The following is a 12,956-nucleotide window of genomic DNA, read 5'->3' as shown; positions in this document are numbered from 1 at the left end:
GAGAATCCCAAACAGGCTCCATGCTGTCAGCACAGAGACTGATGCACGGCTCAGTCGCCCAAACCGTGAGATCATGACCTGAGCCGAAATCAAGAGTCGGATGCTTAACTGACTGAGTCACCAGGTGCCCCTATGCTGTTTTTGATTTTTTTTTTTTTTACTGGGATGAACATCTTGTAAGCACCTTCTTAGATAGATCTTTAATGGTGCTTGTAGGAGAAATTTCTAGAAGTGCTATTTCCTGGGCCAAAGGTTGTGTATATCTTTAAGGCTTTTGCTATGTGTCGTCAAAGTTCTTTCCACAAAGATTACACCAACTTGTATGCTGCCAGCCGTGTGTGCCATTTTCTTCTACCAGGTCCCAACTGGTATTGTCATCAAAAAATAGAACTTTGCCCATCTGAGGGGTGAATTTGTTTTACATTTAATCTCTTCAGTGACTGATTAAAGTGAAGTTTTTTTTCATGTGCTTCTTGGCCATTTGTATTTTCCTCTCTCTTAATACCTGCTCATTTCCTTGGCTCGTTTTTCTCCTAGCTTTAGAGTGGCTTCCCTAACTCAGAGACAGGCAGTCATTTCCTCTGATCTGCGTTGAAAGGGAAGAGAAACTTAAGGGGTAGGGATGAGAAACTGCAGGGCAGGGCGTGAGGAAACTGATTAGCACCTACAGCATGACACGGGTGCGGTGCCCCGACCGGGCGCTGGGACCTCTGGGTTGGCTAGACTGCAAGCCTGAGCCTGGACTTGTAGTTTTGAAAAGGACAGTCATTGAGGCCAAATGTTGTGTCCTTTTTTTTTTTTTTTTAAATGTTTGTTTATTTTTAGAGAGAGAGAGAGAGAGAGAGATTGAGAATCCCAAGTAGACTCCACGCTGTCGGCACAGAGCCTGACGTGGGGCTCGAACTCACGAGCTGTGGGATTATGACCTGAGCTGAGATTGATCAAGAGTTTGATTCTTAACTGACTGAGCCACCCAGGCTCCCGAAGTGATCCTTCCTGAAGAGGCATTGTAGCCCCTTTAGAATTTTTTTTTTTTAACTTTTCAGTATCAAATAATTATAGATTCAGAGGCAGTTAACAAAGACAGAACAGAGAGATGGGTCCTGTGTGCTCTTCCTCCATTTTTACCAACAAGTGATTATGGCACCTTATCAAAGCCCACACATTGACAGCGACACAGTGTGTATGTGTGTGTGTGTGTGTGTGTGTGTGTGTGTGTGTGTGGTTCTGTCATGTTGTCATATGTAGGTTCATGTAACCACCACCCAAAACCAAGACCCAGACTTCCCCCATCACCACAAACACCCCCTATGTGTTGCCCTGTGATAGCCACCCTGGCCCCTGGAGGAATCTTCACCTCGTCCCTCGTCTGTCTTCCATCTCTGTAACTTTTTGTTTTCAGAATGGGATACAAATAAAATCATATGGCTTGTGGCCTTTTGAGGTTGGTTCTTTTAGCACAATGCCCTTTATGCTCGTCTAAGTTGTGGTGTATATCCAAAGCGTGTTCTTTTTTTTTTTTTTTCCTGCGAAGTCACATTGCTCCTTTCAACTTTGTAACCTGCATTTGGTGTGTGTGCGTGTATGTGCTGTGCTTCTCAGGTCACGGGGAAGATGGACGAGAACCAGTTTGTGGCCGTGACCAGCACCAATGCAGCCAAAGTCTTCAACCTGTACCCCCGGAAAGGCCGCATTGCTGTGGGATCCGATGCTGACCTGGTCATCTGGGACCCCGACAGCGTTAAAACCATCTCTGCCAAGACCCACAACAGTGTAAGTCCTGTTATACTGCATGGACCCAATCTGAATGAATTCTAGTCACAGAAAGAGACTGAGGGAGGGAGAGTCCCCGGAAAGAACTTGATATGATAGGAATGAACTGCAAGATATATTACACATTTCCTGGGGTATAGTATAACTTGCAATTTGTTGAGAATAGCCATCTCCTTATCTTTGGTGAGATCAGTAAGACTGTTACTCTTATCACCATTTTGCAGTCCCATGGACTCTTTATAGATGGAGGTCTTTGTCTGTAGACCTCCAAAGCCTCTAAAGTCATGCCAGGACATCAGAAGCTTCTGGAAGTCAGGCACCATCCCATGGGTGCAGTGGTTGGATGCAACACCTCTCGTGGCAGTGCTTACCACGAGGGACCTACGTCAAACATTCAGATGTCCACCCTGAGATACACAGTTTGATTCTTTTAAGCCACTGCTTTTTCAGTGTTGTTGGACAGAAACCTAAGTGACAGGTGCTCTTGTCCTAAAGGAATTCATTCACTTTGACTTCTTCCCAAATAGAAGAACTATCTCCAGCAGTACTCTGATCATGATTTTAGGATCTGTAGTTTAGGGTATCTCTTGCTTCTTGGTCTACACCGCAGAGCTTGAGGATGCCCTGTGTTATTAATTAGACATTAGGTAAGGGACTTCATGTCATGTCTCAGACTCCTCAGTGGACCTGAAGGGGTTTAGACAAAGTCTCTGACTGTCCTGTGATTTTGCGAGATCAGTGGCATTAGAGCTGTGAGATACCTTCGGTTCTTCATAGAAAAAACTGTGTGTGTGTGTGTGTGTGTGTGTGTGTATTAAATATCGAAAGAAAATACACAAAGGGAAAAGAAATGGGCATAGGACACGAGTGTTTTATGTCAGAAACTCTTAGGAATTCATTAAGAAATCTTGATGAATGACAAGGATATTCTCCATAAAAATCAAAATGAAAGCTGGGCACATAGGGAATCTGATTCTAGACGGTCCACCCCACATAGCCTGGGCCAGTAAATACTGACACCTCCCCCAGGTGCTGTGGCAGATCTGGGGTGGGCTTCAGGGGTCTCTCTAGGACAGCTCTGGGCCTTTTGCTGTATCCCAAGCCTCTCCTGTTTGGACAGAGGTGCTTGGGCTGCGGGGCTCACCTACCTCTAGCTTCTGTGGACACCTGTAGGTGCCTGGATGGTGGATGTCTTTTGGGAAGGTTGCTCGGCTCTCAATGTGTAGAGTTGACTTTTTTCCTCCTTCCCCATTGGCTGGCTTAGCTTCCCAGCATAGCCTTATAGCCACACCTACTTGTAACTTAGATCACAATGTCTTGGGGGTCCAGAATGGCCTCTGCAGGCAGAGCTTCTGCGGTCCTGCCCAGTGAACCTAGCTATTCTTACTCATGAACGTCACAGTCCCATTTACTTCTCATCCGGCCTTCTCAATGTAGGGGTGGCACCATTACCCCAATTGGGAAGATAAGTAAATGGAGGGTTTGAGAGCGTAAGTGACCAGTCTGACGTTACATAGCTATTTTGTGGTAGAGCCAGAATTAGAAGCCAAAATTGTCCAGGGTTCTTCCCTACCAGACTGCATGTACAGCCTCTTGGTCACGCTTCGATGGAGGAAATGCGTCTCCTCCTTGGCAGTCCCTTCTGCAGAGGTGATAGAGGGTGAACTGGACTCGTTATTTAAGCTGCAGATGACCTAGTTAGGGAGTTTGCACTTGGAGCCCTTCACCTGGCAGAAGAGGGGATGTGAAAAATCGAGAAGACAGATTTCTGCCATTCACACATTCGCTTTTCCAGAGCAACAGCACTGGCCTGCCTTTACCTCCAGGCAACCCCACGTAAGAAAAGCGCCTCTTTTCTGTCCTCACCTGATTCAGGGTCGATACTAAGCACATCTGTGCAGCCTTAATCACCCAGGAAAATACAAATGAGAGGCTTTCCCTATGTAATACAGTGTTTCATACCACTGGGCTAATTAGCTTTAATTTGGAGCACTTAGCTAACTATCATTGAGAGCCCTGTTGCTAAGCCTCTGCTTGGATTTTTCAGGCATCCAGCCAGATGAGTTATTTTAGGGAGCCAGGGTGGATGTGGGTTAAAAATGTCTCTACCTGGTGAACAGCGAAGCCTCCCTGCCTCGTGGTTTGACAGAGGGTAGTTTCTGTATCCCCTAAGCTGTGATCTGAACCATTGGGCTTGTTCATTTTAAGTCACTTAGAGTCATGGGGCTGGTTCTTCCCATCTTGCGAAAATGAGAGATGGCCGAAAGCCCTTCTAGGCATTTGTGATCAGTCATTTACAGGCAGTTTAACTCAGTGTATGCGTCTCATGATGGCTTTGAAACTGAAGAGCTTGCCGTCTTATTGGGAAAGGACAAAAAAAAAAACAAAAAAAAAAAACAGGCCGTGGAGGAGTGAACATTTCCTAAATGCTTGGTCTGTGCCAAGTAACGTGCTAGATGCTTTTGTTCATTTTATTTCACTGAATCTTGGTGCCAGTGCTGCGAGGCAGGTTTTGTCCCTGGTCGACAAGGAGCTGAATCTCAGGAGTGTAAGGGGCTTGTCCAGAGTCACACAGCTGGTGTGTGGCAGAACTGGGATCCGAACCCAGGGCGGATGGATGGCCCCATGTCCAGAGCTGTCCCCAGTCTTCCGGTAAGGTACAAGAGGAGCTTGTTAGAGTGTAGACACTTAGCTGCGGAGTGACCTGGAAGAGGTAGGGCTTAATGCCCTCAGATGGTGACGCACACCCCGTCAGAGGTCAGTTCAGAGACGATAGGATTCTGACAACATGATCTACGCACATAGGTTCCTTGTGTGCGGTCACCGTCACGAAAGCCCTGGGAGAGGCAGATGAAGAAACGAGTTCTGAGGCAGGATTCAAGCGACCCTGCTCAGAGTTCCCACACACAGGGCCTGGACTGCACCCAGTCTGAGATGCCTCCGATTTGGAGGGATTCCCTGAGTTTACGTACCGCTGTGAGAGAAAACACGCCAAGACGAGGCGTGTAACACGAGGCCCCTCTGCGGATACACTGTGCTACCGAGGGCTGGCCTGTGCGTTGCCTAGGTTGGGCGAGAGCTGGATCCGCCGTGGAGAAAGGGGGGAGCAGAGAATCTGGCGTGCCTCAACTTTGGCAGGCAAAAGTGTCTGCTGAGAAGATGAGCTGAAGGCTGGTGCTCCGGCAAGCTGGTGGTCCGAGTTCCTGTCGCCGGCGTGGTGTAGGAAAATGTCAGGCTGAGCGCTGAATGTAAAATGGCCCCAGTGGGGTGATCCCCCAGGCCAGGGGGGAAAGCAAGGATCCTGCTGGAAGAGCCCAGTTCCATCGAGGCCGACAGGTTGCACAGCTCTGTTGCTGATACGGATTTCAGGGATGGAAGGCAGTCTTAGGCTTGGGGCTCACACTTTGGTCCCGGAATGCATGTGTGGAGCCCCCCTCCCCATCCCCCAGGTGCCTCTGCCTTATTTCTTGGGTAGCTTCCACGGGATTCCTTCCACGGGAGTCTCAGAGCAGTGCTGACAGCCCTTCATTGCAGGGTTTTGTTTTTTTTTTAATATATATATTTTTAAATAAGTATTTATTGATTTTGAGAGAGAGAGAGAGAGAGAGAGAGAGGCAGAGAGAGAATCCCAAGCAGGCTCCACGCTGTCAGCACAGAGTCGGACATGGGGCTCGAATCCATGAAATGTGAGATCATGACCTGAGCCAAAACCAAGAGAGGGACACTTAAGCCACCGAGCCACCCAGGCGCCCCCTTCCTTGCAGTTTTCAGTCAATACCCCTGCATTTTGACACTGAACGTGAGCTGTTAGGCCAGCCGGGTGCTTCCCCACACTGCCTAGCCACTGTGCCAAACAGAAATGTTCTCCTGAACTGCAGGGTCCTGTGACCACTCTCTGTTCACAGACTGACTCCTTTAGTGCTGATAACCTGGTCCGACTTCTCTAGAAGGCCGGGCTGCTTTTTGAGGTGAGAGCTGCCTGTTGATTCTCCAGCCACGGCCATTTGTACTGATGCACGGGGCAGGCAGGAAGAAGCGTGGGGCACTGTGGATAAGTAGCAGTGGGTGAGCCGAAGCCACGGGATGGGACTGTTGACACGTAAGAGTTGTGCCTCCCCTTTTCCGTTGCCTTGTTCTGCAGCAACAAACTCACATGCACGTCAAGTTCCTGCGTATTTTCCAGGAGGACACACGGAGAGGTCACTGCAAAACTTGAAGCTAGAAGGATCGCTGCAAGTTAGCTAGAAGTTAGCTAGACTTCCAACATGTTATTGAAGGCATGGCCCCAGTTGCCACGGTCTTTTCGTTCAGGGACCGCAGTGTAACCACATCCCTGACAGATTGGAAAACCGGGAAAGCCGGCTCATGGATGCTCATCTCAAAATGAAATTTGCGAGTTGGTCAGAGAAAGCCTTTGGGTTTTAACCTGATTGGGGCTTGAGTCCGTGAGGACAGAGCCGCTGCTAATGCAAGGAATCATTTTCTTTACGTTTGTGTAGCATTTGCAAACCTTCACGCTTTTCCATACAGTTTTTCTGTTCCAGCTGTTTTCCCCCAAAGTTTTGAGAAGTAGGGAAAGATTATTCCATATTCTAGACAGGGAAATCAAGACAGGTTGAGTGCCTGCTGGGGTGGCCAGTCGGGACAGGACTTCACCTCTGGGCCTTTCTTTCATCTGCGTGATACGGAGCAGGGGGCGCCCCCAGACTGGTTGAACCTCACCAGGACGACAGGCAGTCTGCTGAAGTTTATGCGCTCTCTCTCCCTAGTCTCTTGAGTACAACATCTTTGAAGGCATGGAGTGCCGTGGCTCTCCACTGGTGGTCATCAGCCAGGGGAAGATCGTCCTGGAGGATGGCACCCTTCATGTCACCGAAGGCTCTGGGCGCTACATCCCCCGGAAGCCCTTCCCTGATTTTGTTTACAAGCGTATCAAGGCGAGGAGCAGAGTGAGTAGCTCTGATCTTACGAATTGTTTTTATTACGGGTTAAGTTCGATTCCAAAAGTGCTTACACTTCGAGTTAGAATATCAAGATGGGTGCGGGGCAGGGGATAGTTCAGGGATAAAGGGAAGCGTGATGTTTTTATTTCTGGAGTTCGGAATACCAGCGGATGAGTCAGGAATGTCTATGCCAGCCAGAATCAAGTATGCTGTGGTATGTGCTGTGATGAGTAGTGAGGTTCAGAGGAGGCAGCCACTGCTGCGGAGTCATGGGGGAAAGTGTCATGGGGAGAGGGCATTTTGAGTTGGGTTTGGAAGGTTAAGTAGGAGTTTGACAAGTCAAAGAAGGGAGACAAGGGAATTGGAATGTCATGAGCATGGAAAATGTACAGTGTATTCAGGGCATCGTACAACGCCGGTGCTTGGGGACGGTGAGGCGGGGAATGGATGGAGCTGCGAGGGAATTCAAGGGAGGGTGAGATTGAAAAGGAAGTTGGGGGCCAGATCTTAACTAAGAGAGCACATCCTCTTTACAGCATGCTTAGGGGTTCTGCCTTGGGTGTGAGTTAAGGTTCCTGGGGAAAAAATGGTAAGAAACGTTAGTCGGTTTTTGTGGAGTAACCAGCTACGCACGGTCCCCCTTGGGGGAGCCGTGGGTGCTGGCTCCTCGCTGACCTCTGTCCCTGCCATACGTGCCCGTCAGGGGAGCCCTCCGTCCGCACATCTCACAGGCCCGTCCCGACTGCTGTTCCTTCCCTCTTAGGAGAGGTGCGGGGGAGATGTCCTCTGTGAATGTGGCCCGAGTTAACGGGCCCTTGTGTTTTGCAGCTGGCAGAGCTGAGAGGGGTTCCCCGCGGCCTGTACGACGGACCTGTGTGCGAGGTGTCCGTGACGCCCAAGACAGTCACCCCAGCCTCCTCGGCCAAGACGTCTCCTGCCAAGCAGCAGGCCCCTCCTGTCCGGAACCTGCACCAGTCTGGATTCAGCTTGTCTGGTACGGTTATGGTGTGTCGGGGCCCTGTTCTGCAGGGCCACGTTAGTGGAGCAAGCGAGTCTAGAATCCAGAATGACGTGGGTGAGAAACACTAATATCCCCGGAGGTGTAACTTACATGAAATGGCCAGATGCGTTTCAGAATCTTCACATGAGTTTCTGTCACCTGTGTCCTGATGCATACACTCCGTGTACGTACAACCCAGTGTATTAAGAGGACATTTCTCCAGAGTCTCGTGTCCATCCCGACAGAGGGTGTTGTGGTATTTTGGAACTCCCTTCGCCCCCACGTGTACAGTGTATTCTCGTAGTTCAGCTGGTACCATTCTGGAGTTTGAATCGCTTCACTTTGTAGCCAGATGCAGCCGTGCCTCGGGCCCCTTATCTGGAGAATGGGCGTAAGAGTAGTAGCTGCCTCATGGGGCTGGGGATTAAATGAGTTAATATACATAGTCGTTAATATAACAGTCATTAGTTGTTTGGGGAAAGGGAATGATGTCAGGGAAGGTAAGAGGAAGAGGTCCAGATGTTCAGGAAGTTTCCTACTTGAAACTTCCAGCCCCTCCCTTTGGCCCACGGCTAGAAACCTTCCACCTTTCAAGCTCCCTGAGCCCCAGATAAGTATTCAGATCTCTATGCTATGGCATGCTAAAGAAACAGTTAATTCGGTAGATTTTTTTTTCTTGTTGGGTAGTACTGGTTTTCAGAGAGTCACTGTGTATGCCATTAAATGGTTTACCAGTTTTCAAAAGTTTAAAAAATAACCAATCTTACTAGTTTTCTCAGAAAGCGAAACGGGCATAATAACATTTCTTTTTTTACATTTATTTATTTTTGAGACAGAGAGAGACAGAGCATGAACGGGGGAGGGTCAGAGAGAGAGGGAGACACAGAATCCGAAGCAGGCTCCAGGCTCTGAGCTGTCAGCACAGAGCCCGACGCGGGGCTCGAACCCACAGACCGCGAGATCATGACCTGAGCCGAAGTCAGACGCTTAACCGACTGAGCCACCCAGGCGCCCCAATGATGTTTCTATTTTATCTCACCAGGCCATTCCCATCTCAGGAAGCACATTACAGCAGAGGTACATACAGAGTTAGGGGAATAAAAAGCCAGGGAGGGGGCGCCTGGGTGGCGCAGTCGGTTAAGCGTCCGACTTCAGCCAGGTCACGATCTCGCGGTCCGTGAGTTCGAGCCCCGCGTCGGGCTCTGGGCTGATGGCTCAGAGCCTGGAGCCTGTTTCCGATTCTGTGTCTCCCTCTCTCTCTGCCCCTCCCCCGTTCATGCTCTGTCTCTCTGTGTCCCAAAAATAAATAAACGTTGGAAAAAAAAAAAATTAAAAAAAAAAAAGCCAGGGAGAAGGCTCTCGAAACCTTCAGAAAAGCCACGCTTAATTTGCCTAATGAGATTAGGGGCAGGATGTAGTCTCAGTCAATCAACAGCTGAAACAGTGTTCTTTTATATGTAGTTTACTGCAAGTAGGGGCCGGGCCCTTTTTCTCCTGGGCTGTGCTGTTCGGTCATGAAGCAGGAACCGTTGGTGGGACTGTTTCTGACCCTGACCTCGGCCCCTTGTCCCTGTCTCCTCTCCAGGTGCTCAGATTGACGACAACATTCCCCGCCGCACCACCCAGCGCATTGTGGCTCCCCCTGGTGGCCGTGCCAACATCACCAGCCTGGGCTAGAGGTCCGGCCGCAACTTCCTTGGGGATGGGGATGGGACACCTGAGGACATTCTGAGACTTCTTCCTTCCTTTTTTTTTTTTTTTTTTTTTTTTTTTTTTTAAGAGCCTGTGATAGTTACTGTGGGGCAGCCAGTTCATGGGGCTCCCTCTCGGGCCCTGCACTCCGTCCCTCACCCGGAGTCACTGATTTTGCTCACCCACTTCCCCGTACATCTACGAATATCACACCCAAGTCTGCCCACCAACCCCATACACGGAACCGCATCCAACACTCAGACATGTGACACAAAGCGAATCACAACGAGGGCGTTTTTCATCTCCAAGCTCTGTTGTACTTGTTCTCATCTTCCTTTTCGTTGGGGGGGGAGGGGGGGGGGGGGGAGGGAGGGAAGATAAAGTGAATTGCCCAGAGCTGCCTTTTTTTCTTTTTAAATTTTTAAAGTTTTCTTTGTGGGGCTGGGGGACAGGGTGGGTGGGGGAGGGGGGAGAGCGTTGTTGTCTTTTTTTTTTTTTTTTAATACTAAATTGGGGAGCCTAATTCAATATTAATACAAGGGGTTTGAACTGGACATCCTAATGATGCAATTATGTAACCATCGAGCTCTTCGGGGTGGTTGGCACACTCCGCATATCCCCCCTGAGAGGCTCCAAAATGTTGACATTGCATTCCATAGTCTTCTGGGTCAACTGTTGATAAAGGCAGGTTTTCTTTTTGGCCTAGCTTTTGCTGCAGATTACATTTTTTTGAGGATTCTCTTCTTCCTTAGCGTCTTTTCTGCTCTCTTTCCCTCGCTGTCTCTCTCTCGTGCTCCCCCTCTGTAGCTTTTTTGCTCATGACTATTTTTGCGTCTCTTTCTTTGTGTTTCCTCCAGCCCTTGTCTCTGAGACCATGTTTTTCTCTCCATCCCCCGTCGTCTTTTCAAATGACCAGATCTACTGTTTTGCGGTGGTCATCAGAACCTGCCTAGAAGGGTTTTGTCATTGCAGCCATAGTAATATGCTGTCCTAGTCCATAAACGACTGGTGCTACCCACCCGCCACCGCCAGGATATGCGTTTGAGTTCGGGATGCTTCTAGGTGCAGCGAAGGGCTGAGCTAACCCACATTCTCCCCTGGGGGCTCAGAATAGAACCTCAAACAGTAACGAGAGGTTGAAGAAACCTGAGGCTTTAGGACGTAAGTTTTTCCTCCATGCGATGCTAACTAGCTAAAGAAAGACACGGCCAAATCTGTAAATCGAGCCCCATGACCCAAGTGAGCAGATCACCCCCAAGCCAGCCACCGGCTCAGATGTGTTGAGCCGCTGGGGGTCTGACCCTGGGACCTGCTGTTTCCCAGCGAAGTATCTTTGGGGATTCCAGAGAACACTGGGGCTTCTCACTCTGGGGCAAAAAATATTATTTTTTCCTGTTCAGTTCTTCTGGAAGATACCATGCAATACAGTAGTCCCCCCGCTTCTACACAGGGGATACATTCCAAGACCCCCAGTGGATACCTGAAATCGCGAATAGTACTGAGCTTTATATATATATTATGTTTCTCCCCCCCATACATGCTTGTGAGAAAGTTTAATTTATAAATTAGGCACAGTAAGAGGTTAACAACAATAACTAATAATAGAATCATTGTAACACTATACTCTAATAAAAGTTATGTGACTGTGGTCTCTGTTTCGGAAAATACCTTATTACGCTGTACTCACCCTTCTTGTGATAATGTGAGGAGATGAAGGGACGTGAAGGACGTAGGCCGTGTGACGGAGCGTCAGGCTGCTACTGACCTTTGGACGGGACATCAGAGGGAGGATCACCTGCTTCTGGCCTTCGGTTGAGCCCGAATTCCTGACACCTTGAAAAGCAAGCCCACAGATAAGGGGGAGCTACTGTACAGGGAAGCCTACTAAACTCGGATAACCCTGGGGAGATTTGACTTCAAGTGCACCTTCCTTTGCAAGGGGAAGAATCTGTTGAATGAGAGGCTAGCATCCCCGTCAGAGCCCTTGTGGGGAGAAAACCTTACAAGTCAAACGTGCCCCTCCCCGCCCCCTGCAGCGTGCGCAGGTGACCTCGTGTCCGCGTCCCTGCCTTTTCTCAGCGACCCTTCCTTCAAGCTGCCTTCGCGCCCATCCCTGTCTTTGCTGTTTTGTGTTGCGTTTCCTTCCCGATCGCGTTTACAGGTTCTCTTAAGCGACACTCAACGTTTGCAGGCTTTGATCAAACCAAATCTGCTTTTGTAAAGCATAACACAAAAAAGGTCGGTCGTTCCCTCATTACGCTGGTGTCCCCACGCGTTTTGCCTTGGGGGGTTCTGCTGGGGGGGGGTATAGTTTCTCGTCGTCGTTGTTTATTTGTTATTTTAAAAGGAAACTGCACTTTGAAAGAATAATTGGTTAACTTAATATATTTGCTTTTTTTTTTTTTTTAATCTCACCTGCACTTAGAGGAAATTTGAACAAGTCGGATTTTTTTTTTTTTTTTTTTTGGTTTCCATTCTAAGAAACACTTGCAGCTCTTTCAGTATTCACTTGGGTCTTCCTGTTTTTCCTGTACCAGGTCATGGCGATTTTGGTTATTTTGATTGTTTTCTCGAAGCCGCTTAAAACCTGAAGATGTCTGCAGGCTGTGGAAGCATGTTTATCTGTTGGCTTGCTTTGTGTGTCTGTTAAATGAATGTCATATGTAAATGCGAAAATAAATGGACAGTGTCTCCGAACTGAATAACTGCAGTGACTTGATGCTCTAAAACAGTGTAGGACTTAATACATAGATGGTTTTTAATCCTTGAAATTGTGATTGTGACCCATGAGTGGAGGAACTTTCAGTGCTGAAGCCGATAATGTGTGTAGCCAGGAGAGTACCTTTTTTTTTTTTTTTTTTTTTTTGTAACCACTGTCTTAATGGCAAAATAATTATGGTTAAAAAAAAAAAAAGTCTCGTGTTTATTATTCCTTAAGAACTCTGTGTTATATTACCATGGAACGCCTAATAAAGCAAAATGTGGTTGTTTCAGGGGTGTGTCTGTGTTGAGATGTTCAAGGAGGCAGCTGCTCGGCCCCGCCCTCCAGCAGCCTTCCCTTCCGGAGGCCTTCAGGGGCGTCTTTGGCCTTACTTCGGTGACCCTACCAGTTTAGTTGGCTAGACTCTGCCCTAGAGAGGGCACGAGATCCTCCCGAATGAAGTGGCAAACGCAAGTTGGGAAGTCGGAATCTGGGGAGGACCCTAGAGGTGGGTGTGGTGCCCATGGGCTCTCTTGCCCATGTAGTTGGTTCACCCTGGAAAATCCTCAAGCTGCAAGGAGGCATGGAAGAGACTAGGGTGCGTTGCCTTTGCATCCAAAGTTCAGTCGAAGAGCTTGCAGGAAAGCAGGATGCAAAGTACACGTTCGTCCACCGCAAAGCAGGTGCCAAGAATTGACCGGGGGTGGGGGTTGGGGGGGTGGGGAGGGGCTTGGGGAGGGGAGAGCGGGCGGCCTGGCTGCTTTCTTCCTACAGTTATCTTGTAACTGGCACTGGTATATTGGTTCTGAAGACACTGAATGAAGAGGGTGTGTGCTCGGGGCTCCCC

General features: G+C 48.8%; 1 protein-coding gene across 2 annotated transcripts in view; it reads left to right on the top strand.

The window, feature by feature from the left end:
* DPYSL2 (dihydropyrimidinase like 2) overlaps nucleotides 1–12,401 on the top strand; it is a 134,764-nt gene extending 122,363 nt beyond the window's left edge. For both annotated transcript variants that reach the window (XM_045456686.1, XM_045456690.1), the window contains exons 11-14: nucleotides 1,603–1,773; nucleotides 6,543–6,722; nucleotides 7,545–7,710; nucleotides 9,302–12,401. In XM_045456686.1, the coding sequence (XP_045312642.1) occupies nucleotides 1,603–1,773; nucleotides 6,543–6,722; nucleotides 7,545–7,710; nucleotides 9,302–9,393 (609 nt within the window). In that variant the 3' untranslated portion in view covers nucleotides 9,394–12,401. The remainder of the gene's footprint in view (nucleotides 1–1,602; nucleotides 1,774–6,542; nucleotides 6,723–7,544; nucleotides 7,711–9,301) is intronic.
* The last annotated feature ends 555 nt before the right edge of the window (nucleotides 12,402–12,956 follow it).

The sequence above is a fragment of the Leopardus geoffroyi genome, chromosome B1 (genome assembly GCF_018350155.1).
Source record: "Leopardus geoffroyi isolate Oge1 chromosome B1, O.geoffroyi_Oge1_pat1.0, whole genome shotgun sequence".
In the NCBI taxonomy this organism is placed as follows: domain Eukaryota; kingdom Metazoa; phylum Chordata; class Mammalia; order Carnivora; family Felidae; genus Leopardus; species Leopardus geoffroyi.
This window is presented reverse-complemented; position numbering and strand designations above follow the sequence as displayed.